This window comes from Anarrhichthys ocellatus, unplaced genomic scaffold (assembly GCF_004355925.1).
Source record: "Anarrhichthys ocellatus isolate YVR2014 unplaced genomic scaffold, GSC_Weel_1.0 scaffold2, whole genome shotgun sequence".
In the NCBI taxonomy this organism is placed as follows: Eukaryota; Metazoa; Chordata; class Actinopteri; order Perciformes; family Anarhichadidae; genus Anarrhichthys; species Anarrhichthys ocellatus.
The window spans coordinates 14,847,988-14,867,806 of NW_022280032.1; the positions used below are offsets into that span (position 1 = coordinate 14,847,988).

Sequence of the window (19,819 nt, forward strand, 5' to 3'; positions counted from 1 at the left end):
GGGGGCTGTGTTAGATTCGCGGGGGGGGGGGGGGGGGGGGGGGGGGGGGGGGGGGGGTAGGCGCACCAGCACCGAGAACACATTTTACTGTATCTCATCATACTCTTGCTGTGTTGCTCTACCCTGACCCAGAGGCTTCAATCTGAACATCAGCCCCGGGTACAATCAATCACAGTCCGTGGAAAAGTGACACACGTGTGTTTGCAGATTCATACTGAAGATCTCCATAGCTTTTCTTTTGTTCAGATGTTTATGCAGATGAATGCCACTGAGCTTTAGATGGAGAAAAGTGATCTAGTAATGTATTGATTGGTACATCGGAAGATAGTTGAGTGTGGATGAATTTGCGATCGATATAATGAGTTACAGGGCAGAAAGGACTGTTGGATACATTGATGAAGATATCCAACACATTCTGCAGGGCTAACCTTTCTGTTTCCCATTCATCATTTTCTTCCCCCGCCTCTCTTCATCTCCACACATATGAGGGATACATTTAATCACCAACAGTAGCAGTTATAGTGTCCTCTAAATCAATTGGTATAAATCACTTTCTACTTGTGCAGCGTTCTTGGGTAAAAAAAGAAAATGGATGAAAAGTCTTTGTCTGATCTAGAATTTCAAAATGAGAGTAAATAACAAGTAGACTGTTGGCACACATGCTAAATTCATTCACTTTACAGTTCATAGTTTCCTTCAAGAGAGTCCGGCAGGGCATTGGGGAAAGAGGTTGGGACTGAGGTGATGCATTATCGAGACAACAGAGTGGAGAACAATAGAACATATGGAATAGATAAACGGAGATGCCCTGTGATAACAGCTCCTTGACAGTTCAAACCTGGAAGTTGTGGTTCTATTGTTGGAAAGCTAAACAAACATGAGTAAATCATTCCTTCTGAGCATCATGAGTTGCAGCTTGAATTTTTGTGAGATTACATTGGACTAGCAGACTGGCATTGCTACAATGAAGGGTGTCGCTGTAATTATCTTTGTGTGATATCTGTCACACTATTGATCAGAGGCAGACTGTCTCACTGCCTAAACAAGATCTCTCTCTATCTCTCTCTTTCTGTTTATATGCATTTTTTTGGCTAAACACATCTTCCTTTTGACAAATAAACGTACTCAAACACTATGCAATCAGGGTTTGATCTATAGCCCTATTTGTATTGCTGTACACTGTTTGACCACGATCCTAATGCCCACTGTAACAACCGACTAACAGACCTGGAATAATCACTCTTTCTGGCATCTACATCACGGGATTTACAGCCACATCAGCCAACATTCTTAATTGAAATTAAAATGAATGTTTATACTTGTCCAGGCCAAGCTTATTGTAACTAAGCTGTTTATACGCTCGGGGGGCTTGTATGGCTCGCTGTATGATAACAGTTTTGCGATAAGTAGGTTAAACCTCATAAATGGTGCAGTCTGACTTTGTTATATCATTAGCTTAGCTGATGGGCTCTGGAGAGGTCCCTTAAGAGCCCTATTTGAGATCCGTTAGACTTTTCACAGTGAGAATGTTGTCATAGGCTGAGTCTAGCCCGTTGACTGTTCTTCACAGTATAGGGCCCACTTTTGTTAAGCATGAGAGGAAGGATGGCTGTGAGGACAGGGACCGAGCGGGTATAGACCAGAGAGACGCAGCTTTAAACATGACATAACTTAACTGAAGCACTAACGGAAGAGAACTGAGTAGCACAAACCGACACTCTTAACTGAGACAAAGGGGAAACGTATAGAGTGATTGATCAGGCAATTTAGACACACGGGGATCGACTGAGACATATCCGTCTAAACAAACTACCGTAAACACAAAAAATGTCTGCATATATCTGCACCTAATAACTAAGCAAAGATAATGAAACGATAATATCAAAAACACTGTTTGCTCAAAGCAATAGTAATGAAAATCTAACTAGAAAACACTGCCCTTCCCCAGGATGCAGGAGGAGCGTTCCAGTTTACAATCAGCACTCTTTGAAACAGGTGTGATGCAGCTGGGAAATTGCTAATAAAACTGCATGTTGTATGTCAGTTATTTATCAGTTTGTATGTGCGTGTTGTAAGTGTTGTGCTAAACTAAGTAAATGAAATGGAGGAAACGAGTTACCATCATTTCCTCTGGTTCAGTGGTATGGCTGCTGGTGTGCCCAACACCCGATACAACATGAAGATCAGATATCACACGTTACCTGGGGGTCAAGGGTCACCCATCCTTGTACAAAATGCAAGTAGGTACATTGTTGGGTTAGGGTTATTGTACAGAATGCACAATGTACTTCTTTTGCAAATGTTTTACAATGTGACATGATCATAATCCGACTATACTTAATATTAACATAATATTAAACACCAAAGTGTTATGCCTTTTGCTCTCTGTGATCTCCGAAACTGTTTTAGAGGAGTTTCATGCTAAACATTGTGCATTTAATTTCATTCTAATCTGACCTGCTCACCGCAGAAGCTCTTTGAGCATAAAGTAAAACTAGCTGTGCAACACACAGCATCATAATCCTTCCCACAGGTTTCAGGGTGCGCTATAACCATTTGATGGCAGTGTTGAGCCCCACAGCACTACAGTGTACTAAGCATTTACTAATGCAACTACCGTGTGTGTGTGTGTGTGTGTGTGTGTGTGTGTGTGTGTGTGTGTGTGTGTGTGTGTGTGTGTGTGTGTGTAAAGTGATGTGCCTTATAATGAAACTACTGATGCAGCTTGTGACTAAAATGTGGCTTATGCTGCATGTTGTCATTGGTTTCAAAAGTTCCACTTTTGTGAGAAATGCAATTGCCTTATATAGGCACAGAAAACCAGTCCCAAGAAGTGCAAAAACTTTTATTGCTCTACTACACATTCTGTCAGTAAAGGTAACTGTAAAGCTGTTTGGTTTTCAACCTGATATGCCTTACAAATTGCATTTCCCTGCTTTCAGATAGGTATACGACTGATCTAGAGTAGGGTAGGATAAATATTTGACAACATTTCCCTCGGGGTCAACCACCCCAAATAAATTCTGGGAGGGTGGAGCTAAAGATAATGTCCGCTGCAAAATAGCATTAAATTCTCAAGCTGACAAGTAGTGTATAGTGCGCCATTGCATTAGGCTGTTGGGTCATTGGTACGTTCTCCCCTTCTGTTACACACCGATGTGTTGATGGCTGTCGTAACAACATATCACAGTGTTGCTTGTGTCGTGATACCACGGCTAGTGTGGGAAGTATATTGCTTCTCCAGCATCTCTACCAAGTGGAAAAATCCCTCTGGGCCTGAGGAGAGGGATCTCTGTGGAAATTTACAGGAGTCCGTATTTCCCTGAGAGGCCTGACAGCAGGTCTGTGTTAATCACACATCAGACCTGTTGTGGTTTATACTTCATCTTAAAGTAGTCTTATGTTATGGCCTTTTGTTAGATAACACATGAATTGCGGTTCACAAAGGCGTCTACGTATCTGGACACTTTAACAATTCGTTCTAGTACAAAGGTCACTTTCTCAAAAGTCATGGTCGCAAATCAGCCCTGCGTAAGTATTGGCGCTTTCTACAGGTTTATTATGGCTTATTTAGAATAAACAGCTTGAAATGTTCTTTCGGCCGTCAACTGCTTCTTAATAGACTAAACATTTGCAGAGACTGATGTTACAGAAAGTTCACACAAAACCATTTGGGGACACGGCCTCGAAAGCTTACATGAGGCTTTGTAAACGCATAACATTCACTAATTATTAAATGCACAATAATTAGTCATTTAGATTTTTCCCCAACAGCATTCCACTTTACTGCAAAGTCCAAAGGGGCAAGAAATTCTCAGATGCCTTTCAAAATGTAGTATTATTATGTAATAAATGAACTAGGTTGACTCTTAGTACCCAAACACATCAGTGCTTTGCATTGCAGTGAGAACGTCCTGCCTCAACCTGCAGGTTTACACTGAACTAAAGTAGACCAGAATAAGCATCTCTTTCTACCAGTGAGTGCAGGTGTTCATATATTCTGCTGTGCTTTCCAATCAGGTGGATCTGATTATTAGAGTGCTGCTTGTGGTTGTGCATTCCTGCTACAGAGAGAGCATGTTGATAACTTGATTAACTAATTGTACTTCAATTTGCACCAATTTATTGTGAAATCACACCTTATTTTTTGCAGGTGATTGTGTTTTTGCTGATCAGTGGTGGAGTTTGTGTATTACAGCAGCAGGGTCTATTTTGTGGTGTTCCTCCGTTCTTTCTTCTTCCTTCTCTCATGATATCGAGCTACACCTTCAAGAGGCAGCTCACTAAGTGGATACCTTTTTGAAGAGAGATGAAGTGTAGCAGCCCAAAACCTGTATATTGTGCCCGGCCTTTCATTTAAACTGATCAATATTGACGGAGAAACAACACCTTGCACAGCTTGGTAAGAGTAGCATGAGGCTTGCAGTGGATTACTCTGCAACAAGACAGTGAATCAATAGTTGACAGCATGAAAACACATCCATTGCACTCCAAGAAGCTGTTCCACCACAGCTGGGTTTTGTATGATTCCCGAAGTTAACGGGAGAAAATGGAAGAATAGAAATTGATGCGAATGAGGAGGCAGTGGGATTTTTCAAGAGGTCCCCTAATAATGGCTGACGAAATGTTTACCTTTTCAATGACCACTGGTAAACTGATTAACTTCATACAATATCTGAGACCTTCCCCATTCCCCATTATTCTAGTAAACTCTGTACTTATGAAGTGACTGAAGCAGTGTTGCTAATGTGCCCCCCCCCCCCCCGCCCTGACTGTATAAGTATGTCTCTCACACTCTTTATAGATAGAGGAGGGAAGTCGCAATGTGCGCCTGGGCACTCTTATTGCCCTCATGGTGGAGGAAGGGCAGGACTGGAAGCAAGTTGACATCCCCCCTCCGGAAGCTGCAGCTCCACCTGCTGCAGATGCTGCCGCAGCCGCAGATGCGCCCCCTGCTGCTCCCTCTCCAGCCTCTCCCCCAAAACCAGCCACGTCAGGACCGTAAGTGTCGCCACAGGCTGTTTGTCACAGAGTTGTACGATACAAATACATAGATGGCAAGGATAAAGATACATGCAGGATTAACAAAAACGTATCCTTTCTTTTGTTCAGTAAACCAGCCATGCTAACTTCACGTCTTACCCGAGTTACCGCCATCTAACACGCTGAATAAGATGTTCTTTTTCTGTTCATATGTTTACACAATAAATACTCTTGTGGAAAGCAAAAGAGCTGCCGAACAAACAGGCCCTATTTCTTATGCAAACATTTTATACTTTAAGCTAGACTGAAACAATTCAAATAACCTATTTGCTGGACCAGGATTTGTTTTTTTTTATCTACTCTTTTCTTTAACACTTAAGAAATAAAGATGGAAAGCAAAAGTACAAAGTTCAAAACTATATCGTAAATACGCTCTCTTCCTCGTCCAGGTTACGTCTGAGTCCAGCAGCGAGACATATCCTGGACACCCATGGTATAGACCCAAAATTGGCCACACCAACTGGACCAAGAGGACTCATCACCAAGGAGTGAGTGTGGATGAATGGGTTTTGCTTTATTTGTTTGCATGGGAAGTGATTTGTCAGCAGTAGGGGGATCGTTTAGCAGTGTAATAGGTCTGAGGGCACAGATTGGAAGGGTCCCCTTGTGGCCAACGTAGCACCGACGTATCTCTGAGGAAAAAGAGATGTCGGTCAGAGCAAGGCAGGTTATAGCAACAGTGAAGGCAGTGTGAATGACAATGAAAACGTGGGATAGACTAGATAAGTGAAAAAAAACACATGTGACTAAAGGGGGGGGTCAAGATTTCAGCTACTTTAATCCTGTTATGTGGCGAATCCACACCAGAGAAAGCTGTGAACACACACACATACACACACGCAGCTCTCATGGTTACCTGCTGTCAATAGGGACCTGATTGAATACCCTCGTTACCCACACAACACCCTGCTGGGGAATCTCATTAAGCAACGTCGGTCGCCATAGCAACTCAGTCTCCAAGACCCACTGGTGACCATAGAAACACAGACCATATGTCTTCAGAGAGTAAAAGATACACGAAGCTTCATAAACCAAACACGGTGAAGAAGGACAATGCAGAGAGTGTCAGCAGAGCCTTTTCTCCTAATGCAGACATTTTTAGAAATATAGCAAAAATACATGATATTTTAAACTGTTTTATCTATAAATCTAAAACTATACATACCAATGAGACGTGTCTTTACCACTAAGGAAGCGTGTTATCCGCTCTTATTCAAGCACATTTAGAATATTCTTTTCTTAAATAGCAAAAAGGGAACACTGCTCGTTGTTTTGGCATGAAGCTGTCATCAGTTGTCCAGGTTGATGAACACATGTTCTGCGTGTCAACATGATTTCTAGGTTTTGAAGTTTAAATTGTTTAATTAGTCATGCAGTTGTAATTATATCCCGATTATTTGATTTAGCATGCTGGCTCAGTTAGCTCTCCTCAAACCGTTTGTTGGAATGAAGATTTTTCATGAAGGAAGGAAGTTGAGAGGCTCTTCCTGCCAAGAGGTTCAACAAAAAACAGTGTGTGAGAGACATTTCCGAATTCAATGATGTGCTGTTCGAAATAGTTTGCTGGCCAAGCCACAGGCAGAGAGAAGTATACAAAGCTTCACTTTTAAGGCACTTTCTGGCTTTTCCTTCTAAAATGTTCCCTAAGATCTAAACATAGAAGCTCAGTAAATGATCAGTAATCTGTGCTCTGGTGGGATGTTTTTCCACAAAGCTCTGCAGAAATCAGAGTGAGCTGTGTCATTCTCTCAGACGGCTGCTCGATAATGCCATTAGATTAGAAATGTATCGGCCAGTTTGTCTTCAAAACATCAGGTAAGCCAGTGACGGCTACGGTCAAGTGAGACCTTGTCCAATGGCCACGAATGGCTGGCATGAAAGGGTGTTTTTAGGAAGTGATTTCCTTTTAGACAATGTCTTTTGGATATTTACATATGTTCCAATTTGATGTCCCAGAATAGCTGAACCTAAAGACTAGCTTCTATGTTGTGGGACTGAACAGTCCTGTTCTTGTTGGAAATCAAATCTCCTTGGTGAAAATAGTTTCACATAGGCTTAGCTCCTTCAAGAGAGGGCAGAATAGACCCCATTTCCCTCCTTTGTCCTTTGGCAGATCAGATAAGACTGAAACCAGGGAACGGTACCCCTCTGCTTTAGTGAGGCCCCTCTATAGTGGGCATGAATAGCAATAGGTCATGCAACCCAGGGATGAGATCATAGCATGTTACATAATCCACAGCAAGGTTTAAATACAGATTGGGGTTCAGAGAAACACATTGCTATTACCACCTTTTCTCCCCTTATCTTTCATCATTGTCATCAATAGATGTTATCCAAGAGGCAAGCACAGTGATGGATAAAGGTTTCAGTGATATCTAATTCACCGTAGGTCACATCATTACAGAATGACTGTACCCTCTGTGAATGCAGACAAAACGCTGCCATTTATGTAGAAAATGTGTCTAAAAAAAACCTCCTGATTTCACGTATTAAGCATGAAGTATTACATTAGTTAAAGCAAGATACTCATTTTGAAACACCAACAAGGAAGCCCGTTAAACTTTAAGCCGCCAGCCTCTTGTAGCCATGCAACAAGCAGCTGTTTTGGATGTGTGTGTCAGTTTAAAAATAACCAAGTCTAGCATAAATGTAGATATTCAGTAATAACATATCAAATTGATGGCTTCATTCTTTGCAACATATCCAGATCAAATATCTCTCTTTATTTCACTATGCGCTTCCTGCGTAAGAGTGTAATACTTTAAATGGCCACACAATGGCCCAAAAGCATCAGTTGTGTTTGTCTTTGACCAACACGGGTTTTCATTAACAAAGACGTGTTGTCTTGATCGCTGACTCTGACATGCACAGCGCCAGAGCTGCGCTTTAGCTGAAGTTAAAACATAATTAGAACACACAAAAACGCCTACATACAGTGTGTTACAGGTAAAACACAATGTAAGAGTGTTAGCATGTTGCTGTTTAAAAGAGGTACGGCTTTCTAGTGGCGTGTCAGTCAGCCACATTTGTCATATTGTGTTGCTATATTTTGTAATGTCTTGCATTGTTTCAAAAGCACATCTTGCTGCCAACTTCCTCAAGCGATGATGTTCTTACTGTGTATGTTTGCTGTTTCTCCAGTGCTTTTACAAAAATCTAAATCTTCTCTTCATGTTATTTAAAAAAAATAATAATAAAGCATAGTCCTCTTTACCCTGGAGTCCATTTCAGCCATAATGGGTTGTTTAAATTAAACCACACACCAGTCCAGTGGAGCAGATCCCATGACTACACCACCCTTTCCCCCCATCTTAGCCTGTCCTAGGGGGCAGTAGAAGACAAAGTTGATTCATGTGTGTTGGTGCTTTTGTGTGTGTGTGTGTGTGAGTGTGTGTGTGTGTGTGTGTGTGTGTGTGTGTGTGTGTGTGCGCGTGTGTGTGCGCTGCCTCGTTGCCTTTTTAATATTCTACTCACACTCGCAGTCTCTCAGAGGCTCTTTTGCCTTGGCTGTCAGTAGGGGTGTAAATGGTCGATGTGAAAGGTACATGCCAACCAGCTACACACACGGTATCTATAGCGTCCACTATAGGCTCCTGTTGATTTGACTTCTTCTCTTTAAAGCATATGGTGGCATATACTGTATATGGCATATCAGCATTTTTTAAAACTTGTAATGTTGGACAATCTCCTTTGTATCAGATGTTTTTGTTCATTTGATCATTTTTACACGCATTCAAAGTTGAAGTCACATATAAGCTCTGTGTTAGGCTTTTAGTTTTTTATGTGGGGGGCTGTAATCATCAATGCAGTCAATGTGGTGCTCTCACGCTAGCTGGGGGATTTCCAAGTTGCTTCAGGTCCCTCCACAAACAAATACTCCTATCAGTGAAAGAGAGGGAGGAGTTAGTGTGCTCGAGGAAATAAAGAGATGCAGCTCACAGAGGGACGTAGCTGTGGGGCCCAGACTGTTCCTGGCTACATGTTGAGGTCAGAGGCAGCTGGTCCAGACAAAAGACTGGATGTGTGTGGGAAGGAGGACCCCAGTGTACTGAACTGGAACCAGACAGCTTCAAGCTTGCGCACCTGATACCTGCCCCTCCCACCTCTTTCGCTGCTAAGACCAAAATGAATGGGTGAAAAAAAATTTTTTCTTTTTTTTTTTTTTTTTTTTTTTTAAACCTTTTCTCTTTCCCAGTCTATCAAATCAAATTGTCACTTCCTCTACTACATTTATTAAACGGCTGTAAATGGGCATATTAGAAATACGCTGTATATGGAAAATGTTGCAGTAGAAGAGTAAAATGTTCACTATTATATCAAACTGACCAATGTGATATAATTGAATTAATTCCAATTCCATTTATTTTTATTTATTTTTTTTTTTTTTTTCTAAGCTTAAGGTAAAAGTAATAATTTAAGACAGCTTCGGGATAATCATTAAGTGGGGGATTCACCCTCATCTGAGATGTAAAATGCGTCTTTTAATGCAGCACAAGACGTCTGTACCAAAGAATGAGTTAGTCTGTGCTATGTTATGTATAATGTTTTTTTTTGAAAAAGTAGGGTTGTCCACGGCTCATCATGCCAGTGTTGAGGATAATGAAGGTTTTGAATAACCATGTCCCTTGCTGCACCTGACACCCGATCCTGCCTAGCCTTATCCTGATGGGGTTTGTTTGTGACTAGCAAATGATTCTCATGACGCCCGTCCACTGGAGAATAACCGAAAGCTACTTCTCTCTACAAGCCTGACTCAAAAACAAACTAGATAAATCTAGCGTGCTACTTACGAGCTTGGTGAGTGGGAGCATATGGGTTAATAATGTATTATTAACCCATATGCATAGTGTTTTTTCTTTTTTCATACAATTGCTGTTTCATTTAAAAAGGTCAATGCGAAGTAGAAAAATAAATGACAGCACTTTTCATGCAGTAAGAAATGTGTCTGATTTAGTTTTCCACAGTAGAAATGAAGCCGTCAATAATACATCGCAGAAAGGAAGAAAACAGGATGACAAGGAAAAGTTTGCCAAAGGCTTGTAATAGCATAGCTCATCTGTTTAACAGGGGCATACTGGGTGGGAATCGGTGCACTTCAACAAAGATGGACCCAAATAAGATTGACACAAAAGCATTTTTGCAGTGCGCAAAATAATTTGGAAAATGCTGGGAAGGATTTGTTATTATATGCATGTAACATTTTTCTGCGCCAATGTGTTCCAATAAGTTTAGTGTTGAAGTTGTCAGTGTATGTTGACTGCCATAGTGGTTTATGTATATTAACATCATGTCAACCCTTCATTTCAACCCTCACCAGTTCTCAGCACAAAATGATTGTATACATTTCATTGTATAAAAATATTCAAATGACTGTGTAAAGCGACGCCTGCATACATGTGTTTTTACTTCAACAGAGATGCATTGAATCTCTTGAAGACATCTCCTGTCCCCAAAGCGACCCCAGCTATGGCTGCCCCGAGTCCTGTCCCAGCCCTGGCAGCGACCCGTCTGCCCGCAGGCAGCAGACCCAACATACCTCCTCTCTCCATACCAGGGAAACCAGGAGCACCGGTGAGCACTCCCCACAATATCTCTCTCTCTCGCTGTCACTCTCATCCACCACTAACCAGTCATTAAATTGTTGGAACAAGCTTGTTAATTTAATCTTCACATTGTTAATCCCATTCATCCTTTTGAGTGATTGAAGGCAGCTGAAGATACGTATGTCTGACAATCACTCTTGTCCCCTTTCATTCCCTATTGTCTCTCTCAAAATGCCCTTATCACCCTGTTCAATCATTCCCTCCGCTTGTCCTCTTCAGGGCACTTTCACAGAGATCCCAGTCTCAAATATTCGCCGTGTGATTGCTCAAAGACTGACGCAATCGAAGACCACCATCCCCCATGCGTATGCCTCTGTTGACTGTGACATGGCTGCCGTCATGCATCTCCGCAAAGACTTGGCCAAAGGTATAATCGCACAACTATGAGGGGGGTTTGTACACGTTAGCAATGTTCTGTACATGCACGTGGTCGTGTCGTGCCCCTTCAGTGAATGTCTGACGGGAGTATTTGGAAGGAAACGTTTCCATGAAGATTGTGGATTTCAGGGTTTTCACATGACTGCACACTTGACAAAGAGGACAGCCTTTTGTATTCAAAGAATCTCTGGTCAGGTGGGTCATGCACCTCTGGTTCATACCAATATCTCCTCCGCCCCCCCCCCCACTAAGAATAACCCGGTATGGTGTGGGAGGGTGAGAGTTCACATGTTGTATGGGTTATGAAGAGGATATAAATAGGGCATAACTGGCTGAATCTTTGAAACATCCATATTTGACATTGATCAGATCTGCTATTTCTTCACACAGCGTATCACAAGTTAAGGCTGATAAGACGACCACAGCTAATTATACACGTACACATAGCTCTAATCTATCAGTTCTTACATTTGACTCACAGAGTGGCAGCCTCTGTTAGCTTGAAATGGCCCACACCAGTTTCATGATGCAAGAGATATCAGCAACAACTTCAGAGACAGAATTTTGGAAGAAAGGAAGCTGTTTTCATTTATATACGTAGCTGTTCCTTTGTGCTTAAAGGAGTAAAAGTCCTCTTCCAGAATAATCATTTCTCTTGGATTCAAAGTGTTTCCAGTTGATTCTTTAGTGTGTTTGGTGCATCCTGTGTTATATAATGGCGGCATTTAAGATGAAGAAGAAAAGCATTAAAAGACTGTAAAATATGTGTGAAATGTAAGGTCGTGGAAAAGAGCTTGGTCCATCCATAGAGTGTGAACAGGGTAGGCAATGTATGGATGAGTTGAGAGCTTGAGTATTTGGAGAATAAACACAATACTAGCAGGAACTAGTAGTATATTCACCATGTTTTGGCAAGCTACTTCCTCAGCCTCAAAGACTTCCCTAGCAACTCACTGAGCTAACCGCAGCTTCTTGTGCAACATCCATCAGGACGTGCGTGTTTAACGTGAAGGGAGGTTTACACCACAACCAGAGAAAGGAAACATTGTGCATGTGTCTCAACGGTGACTCTTCCGCATTTTGCTACAATCAGCCAAGAGCATATGTATCCACAATTGCTGCTTTTCATGGACTCCTAAAATGTATTCTATGCTTACTTTGGAGCATTTTCTGTGTTGTCTGTCACTTTCCTGTTTTTTAAACATTTAGTTCAACACACTATCACGCAATTTGCTTTATTTAGCTTAACTCTGCCGAGCTGTCAAACAAACAGTAAATCTCCCCGGGTCCTGTCTCTGTGATGGAGGAAACGGGTCGGCCATTCCAGAGCTATTAGCTAGGTTGTGTGTGTATTTAGGGATTCTCTCCGCGGTTGTTTTTGCCGACTCTCATTGTTCGGGAGCAGAGCGATTTCACGGCTTGCTCGTTAATCATCCCGCTCACGGCATTCATAACCGTCTGGTCCTGCACTAATGGACACTAGTACAAGTTGGCAACGATGCAAGGCCAAGCCCGCCTGGCCCTGCTGGTGTCCCACACGGAGAGGGGGGCAGAGCAAATGCCAGTGACCGAGTCATATAGAGTGATTGTTTCTGATCGGCAGGAGTGAAGGTCAAGATACAGGATACGTTTCTTCCCCCTGAGAAAATGTGTAGTAACACTCTTTTGCCATATGCGAGAGAACAGTGTCACAATTTGCAGGTCCTGTACAAAATACATGACGTTATGTCCATTTGTTGCTTGAATCAGGCTCACAAACTGTTTCTTCTTTGTCTTTTCAGAACAGATCAAAGTGTCGGTTAATGATTTCATTATCAAAGCAGCTGCTGTTACACTTAAAGTAAGTATTGTTAACCTGTTTATCTTTTATGTATTCATCACCTCACAATGTGTATATTTATGCCCACAACTATCTGGTCTTTTATGTCTTTTTGGCGCTTAACACAGCATGGACACACATGATGATCTAAAGTTCGTGTTTCAATTGATTTCCAAGGCGACATCATTTGGTCCCTAAATGTATATTATTTCTGTAGCACGGTTGTTGGCCGTTTTGTGTCGCAGTAAATGTGAGGAGTGTGAAACACAATTGTGTACATTTTCCAGGTAATGTTTTTATAAAATGCCGAAGCACCACATGGCTCTCTCATGGTCTGGACTCTATGTCCCGCATGTCAAAATACCTCTTTGGATTGGCATCGGCACTAAACTTAGACACGTGGCTCACTTGCATAACAGTGTAACATCAGACAGTTGCCCAAAGCAACTGCACTTTCCCCCCAGAGTTGACCTTAGTACACCAGGAAGGGGCACCTGAGGCCAATCTTTTATTTATTTTTCATAAACTGGTGTGCACTGGGATGCGTTTCTGTGTTCATACCACAATAATTCAACATATATATTTTGTTTTTGAGGCTCCACCGCAGCAGATTATTTAAGATCAAGATTATTCAGACATAATATTATTATTATTCAGATTTGCTGGCCTGATAGGAAGTCTATACATTCACCGCCAAATTGATTAATGATATTCTTGGATTTACTGTAATATAGTGTTTTGTTTTTTTACTGTCATCATAATTGATTCATATATTATGCATGCTACCAGTCATATTATAGAAAATTACATATTTGTTATTGTGTCAGGACTGATCTCCTGTTATTGTACCATGAACTGTATAGGAGCACACGAGCACAGTGTAACGAAAGCAGGAAGGCCTTTTGTTTCTATTTGTCACTGTTATTACCTGTGCTGACCTCTGACTATCTATCTTAGGAGATGCCAGAAGTGAACGTGACCTGGTCTGGCGACGGACCCCGCGCACTTGATTCAGTCCACATTTCAATCGCAGTGGCAACCGACAAAGGCCTCATTACCCCCATCATCAGGGATGCAGCAGACAAAGGAGTCCAGGAGATCTCAGCTAATGCTAAGGTGAAGAATACATTATACACCGTTGTGTTGTCATATGTTGTGAGGTACCCTGGTGCGAGAGTTACCTCCCAAAGCTCTCTCTTGCAAGAGTTTTCTTTCCTCATACTTCCTGTTCAAGCGGTAGATTATAAATTCAACCTGCGGGGACATTCAGGGTATCACTTCACGTGAATACATGGAGTTTTGCTGTTGATTTGTCCGTGGAAAGAGTTGTGCTCACCTTCTGGCTAGAACTTTATTGCATACATAGTTATCTTTATTTATATATATCTCTCTCTCTCTCTCTCTCTCTCTCTCTCTCTCTCTCTCTCTCTCTGAGAGAGAGAGAGATATCTATAGCTAGGTTGTGTGTGTAAGTTAAAATCTTAGATCAGCTGGAATGATCCGTAGATAACTGATTTAGATTTGTGATAGTTTGATGTTTGGCTTGTTGGGCTGCAGGTCTCAGCTGTCACTGGACACAGATGGAGTACAAAGCAACAATGGTCAGCTCTTCCTCCTGCTCACAGTCAGCAGCTGGGGACAGGCATTTATTCACAAACGCATACATGTGCTCCCAAAATCTGATAATCATGTACAGACACACACTCGTTGAATCGTCTCGCTCTCTTCCTCATTAAAGACGCAGACACAGATGAAATAGATGAACTTCTCAAGGTGAGGGTAATAAACATGATGTCTCTGGCCAGCAGAGACCAGGTGTAATATTCCTAAATGTTCAGGGCCCCTTATTTATGTCTGGTATGTCTCAGTGAAGATATGATGTCTGATTCAACAGCTGTTGGCAACAAAACATGGCAGACAGGATTGTTTCCATAAAACAGTGTTGTCAAACTGAAAACTGCTTCTCTACCGGACACATTAACAGCAGTTGCAGCAGCAGAAGTAGTGTCAGTATGTTAGTATTTGTAGTAATGACACTACCAATGAGCCATGATTGCGGTTCTTTAACTGACAATGTTTATTCTCCAACGAATAAAGAAATAATGTTTAATATTGAAAATAATGAAAATATGTTGCTGAAAACATTCTCTATACGTTTTTTCTAGTGAGTCTTGGTGTAATTTTTGATTCCAGAATAGTATCTGGTTTGCATCAAGTTTTTAGCATTTGAAAGAGCAGTGACATTAGTTTGTCCCAATGATGAGTCCCAGAGGAAGAGATAGCGTGCTCCATTTTTGCTAAGTATGTTGTTGTCTTTATTAAACAATTTGGATGACTTCAAGTCAAATAATGTCTTTTAGCGATCAAATCTGGGAGAACGTTACATCACTAGTGCAAACACACACACTAGAGCTGCCATAAAGCATGGGCAGTAACACGGCGGACATTTCCGTCCACTTAAGCCTTCAAAATGAGCTTTGCCACCCGCTGCTATGCAGTTTAGTTATGCTGCTGCCTTGAGTTAATTCTACATTTGCCGGTCCTTATTGCTCTCAAATTAAAATCCACATGTGGTTTGAATGAATCATGGAGAGGTCGCTGCTGGCTATTGATGTGATGTAGTGGAACATCAGCCTGTTTCTGCACTAAGAGCTCTTATCTCAAATGTGCCCACCATATGCCACTGTGTCTTGCGATCACTGTGAGTCATTGTCGACTCTCTGTGTTGGTTGTGTCCCCGCATTAACCTTTAAATACATTACCATTTGATTAAAGTGCATGTTGAATAAAGACATAGTGGCCGTCCAGCAGTCTCAACAGAGAGAGAGAGAGAGAGAGCTTTGGAAAAAGAGAAGTTCAACGATAGCTCTTCAACGGTAGCCTGGTTATTTCTGCGAGGTCTTTAGTATACGGTGGTCTGTATTCTAAACGGATTCAAAAGCTCGTACTTGATCGGTGGTAAAATTGTGTATGTTTAGAGAATCACAGGTCTGCTTCCTAGTGAAAGTGAAGCCAGTGGATCACATGCATGTACACATTCCTACACCAGAGACAACACCGGCAACATACTTTGTTCTTCATTGACGGATACGCTGTGTTTTGTCACTCTCCTTCCAGGCTGCTCGTAGCTGTACCTACAAAAAAGGAATGCACTGTAATTCATGTACAACCAAGTTGTATGTAATCCACATAATCGTGAGCCAGGACAGATGAGGTAGTATAAAGAGTGTCAAAGGGAGGAGGTTGGGGTTGACGGGTTGGTCTAAAAAGGCCGCTTTTTTGTGTCCCGTGAGAAACCCAGAAATCAACCTTGACTTATTTGTCACATAGCTATCGCCACGTCTGTTGTCATTTCAACCCAAACCACAATCTTTTTTTTCTCAACATAAGTGTTTTTGTTGCCTACACTTAGCAGGGGCTTGCACAGGCGCGCTGCTCTCTTGTGTTGCTGAACACTCGTAAGATGAGGATACGTTCCTTCATTCAGAACGTTTCCTCGTCAGATTGTCTCATCTTCCCGTCTGGGTATTGTCATTTCCCTTTCTTTATTTTAGCAATGCACAGTCTGATAGTTTCCATTGATCTCAGTTCTAGCTACTGGACATTTAATCATTTTCTTTTATGTGATATTTCAAAACTGAACCCTGTGGCCTTTCACCAAAAGATCTTTATGCTACAAAGCTGTGACTGAACGGCTTGCAACACTTTAAGAGAATTGCTCTGGATAAGAAGTTTGTCTGTAGTGGCTAGTTTACTAGTTCATATAGACGAGGCTCGGTCTACTCTCAGTACAACACAACATGGCATTCATTTGTGTTGTGTTTATTGATGTCTACCTTTACTCTGAGAATATGTGCATTTGGTCTTCATAACGTTTAACTATGATAGTGGCATGGCTCAGGAGATGGCATCGTCTGATGGTCTGTTGCTCGGTTGGCTCACCACTTTGATCCGGAACAATTATCTGATCGATTGCCGTGAAATACTGTACAGATATTCATGGTCTCCAGAGGATGAATTCTAATGAGTTTGGTGCTCCCCTGACTTCAACTGCAGTTCAACGTTTTCACTTATCTTATGAAATATCTCAACATGTACTTGATGGGCAGGCACAAAATATTGCACAGATGTTCATGGCATCTCGAGGATAAACCCCTCTCACGTTGGTGATCCCCTGGTTTGTCCTCTAGCATCTAACCAATACTGTGTGTGTCTTTATTCACGTGGACAAATCCGGAGCCCTGGTGATATCTAATGATTTGGACACAAGCTTTGTCTTCTATGTCACACAGCGTGTGTGCTTTTCTTTATCACTGTGTGTAATGTTTCAACAGGCGCTGGCCCAGAGGGCTCGAGATGGGAAACTTCTACCAGAGGAGTACCAGGGAGGCTCATTCAGGTAAACCTAAGACACGCATCATCTCTTGGGTAAAGAAGAGGAATATGAAAAGTCCTAACACCATAAAACTTAATATTAGTTTCCAGTCTTTCCACTTCAATTTTTAGTGCAACTCTGCCATTGTTTCTTAATTCAATAAGCAGACTTTTTATATGTAGGAACAGAGGCCCTTTTATCACTAATACTTAATTCTGTCTCACAATTTCCGTTGTAGCTCATCGTTAAAAGATATAGCCTTCATAAATGTCCCCTATTATGACTTGGATCTTGTTTCACAGATAGGCAATATATTATGCATATTCTACATTTCATGCGGGCCTGAACTGAATGTGGTCTTGGGCGACAAGTACCATCAGTTACTATTCCATCAATTGCAGGGAATTGAAAGGGAGGTTTTTTCTTTTTTCTTTTTTTAACTCATTAGACTTAATGGTCTCATTTAGACCTAAATGGGGTTTCTGTGTCAGGCAGGAGTGATGAATTCCTATGGAGATGCAGCCCTCTTTGTCCTCCTGAGGATATACTGTATGTGTGCATCCTTCCTCTATTCCTTCTTCCAGCCCCATGAGCTACAATTCTCATTAAGGCAAACAGCAAACTGCCCTCGGGTCAGTCTTGCTCACCATACACAACATTTAGGGACAGATTTGGAGGCCCGGTGCTGATGTTCACAGCCAATTATATTTATTTACTTAATGCACCCTCTCATTTTTCATTCAGTCATACAGATAATATTCTTTTTTTGCATCAAGAAGCTGGTTTTAGAGCGACCATTATGGCTACTTAGTTGATTTTTATGCATTTCCTCCCCGTGCTAAGCTTGACTAACGATGTAATACGTGTACCGTCTCTTCTTTCGTCCCGTCCATTCCTCCCTCCCTTGTCTTTTTCTCTCATTGGCAGTATATCTAACCTGGGGATGTTCGGTATCAGTGGCTTCAGCGCCGTAATCAACCCTCCTCAGGCTTGTATCCTGGCCATCGGGACCTCCAGGTCCGAGCTGCGACTGTGCGAGGATGACCAGACCCTCTGCACCCAGCAGCTGATGACAGTCACACTGTCCAGTGACGGCCGACTAGTGGACGACGAATTAGCCTCGCAGTTTCTAGATAAATTCCGCAGCAACCTAGAAGAACCGCGACGCATGGCCCTTGCCTGAAAAACAAAGTGAGATAGCTGTATGAAAGGGACTGGACGGACAAAGCAAGAAAACACCTGCATAACGAAGCCTGTCTCGTGCTTTCACAAGCACAGAGCTCTTAAAAAGTGGATTCCTGTTCGTGCTTTGATTAAGGCTTACAAAAGTAGGCTTGTGCATAGTATAAACTTGTTTTTGTGGCTTGCTTCTGACGGATAATCAGCAGGCTTTGTGATGGAGCAGTTAAACTGGGCTTCTGCTAGAGAGTAAGAGGACTGTAGCAGTGGTGCCAAATACAAGACGATGTATAGCGGGGTGCATCCCACATAATGTAATAGAGGTGGTTGTTCTATCACACCAGTGTAGTGTATATATATGAAGTGATTATTCCACTTTAAGTTCTATTTTTCCCTCCCAGTGCATCCAGTCTGTGTCACTATTAATACATGTGCAAGTGGTGCTGTGAAAAAAAGGTATTTATCACTGAACATCAGGGGCCGTGCAGTCTCCACTAAGGGTAAAGCCCGTAAACCATTTCCTGTTACAACTTAATCACCTGTTCATGTTAATACATTTTAACTTATATAAACACATCCTTGAAAAGGAATCGCATAAATACATGTGTATACAAAATGAATGAAATCATTTCGTTTTTGGTTTCTGTAGATGCCAATAAAGTACATTTTTCAACCTTGAAATGTCAGTGAGCCTCATTAAAACATGTTTCTCCCCACCCTCATGCACACAGCTACCAGGGAAACGTGTGTGTGTGTGTGTGTGTGTGTGTGTGTGTGTGTGTGTGTGTGTGGGTGTGTGTGTGTGTTTGTGTGTGTGTGTGTATATATAATTAGAATCTAAAGAGATTACACAATTATTTCATAGAAGCCAATTAGGATAATTTGCTGGGTTTAGTATACAGGTCAGTCTCTGCTGGCAGATGTTTATCTTTGCTGTAAGTGTGGGCAGAACAGCTGTTTACATATGTAACAGCACCAGTTGGGCAGAGCTTATCCTAGATGTGTGTGTAATCAGGGTTTGAGATTATTTATTTTACAGATGGAAGGCAGAACCGGCCGAAATAGAGAAAGTTGTGGTATCAGACTTTCTGTCTCCAGTTTAAATTAGAATTTCACACGACAGCTTCAAGAGCACCCATATTCACCTTACAATGAGAATATGGGTGCAGTTAAGCAGTTTGACAAGGCAAAGACCTTGCTCTTAAAAAAACTTATGAATTAATGTCTTTTCTTTATGAACTGCTGATTTATAAGATGGGTTTTCAACATTTTAATTTCAGAATATTAATGACCTAAGTTGAGCTGTGGATTATTCTGGTAGCAATGAAAGAAAAGAGGTACAGGAACTGCATTCATATTTAATGACGGACAGGACTGTAGTGAAAATTGCCGTCTGATAGTAACTCTAATAAATCATTTTCC

General features: G+C 41.7%; 1 protein-coding gene across 1 annotated transcript in view; it reads left to right on the forward strand.

Annotated features, from left to right (window-relative positions):
* The window catches only part of pdhx (pyruvate dehydrogenase complex component X), a 25,560-nt gene extending 6,639 nt beyond the window's left edge, over positions 1 to 18,921 (forward strand). Inside the window, exons 4-11 of the mRNA XM_031863429.1 lie at positions 4,805 to 5,001; positions 5,433 to 5,531; positions 10,458 to 10,614; positions 10,866 to 11,013; positions 12,806 to 12,864; positions 13,801 to 13,959; positions 17,178 to 17,242; positions 18,146 to 18,921. Of these exons, the coding sequence (XP_031719289.1) occupies positions 4,805 to 5,001; positions 5,433 to 5,531; positions 10,458 to 10,614; positions 10,866 to 11,013; positions 12,806 to 12,864; positions 13,801 to 13,959; positions 17,178 to 17,242; positions 18,146 to 18,401 (1,140 nt within the window). The 3' untranslated portion in view covers positions 18,402 to 18,921. The remainder of the gene's footprint in view (positions 1 to 4,804; positions 5,002 to 5,432; positions 5,532 to 10,457; positions 10,615 to 10,865; positions 11,014 to 12,805; positions 12,865 to 13,800; positions 13,960 to 17,177; positions 17,243 to 18,145) is intronic.
* Positions 18,922 to 19,819: the final 898 nt, after the last annotated feature.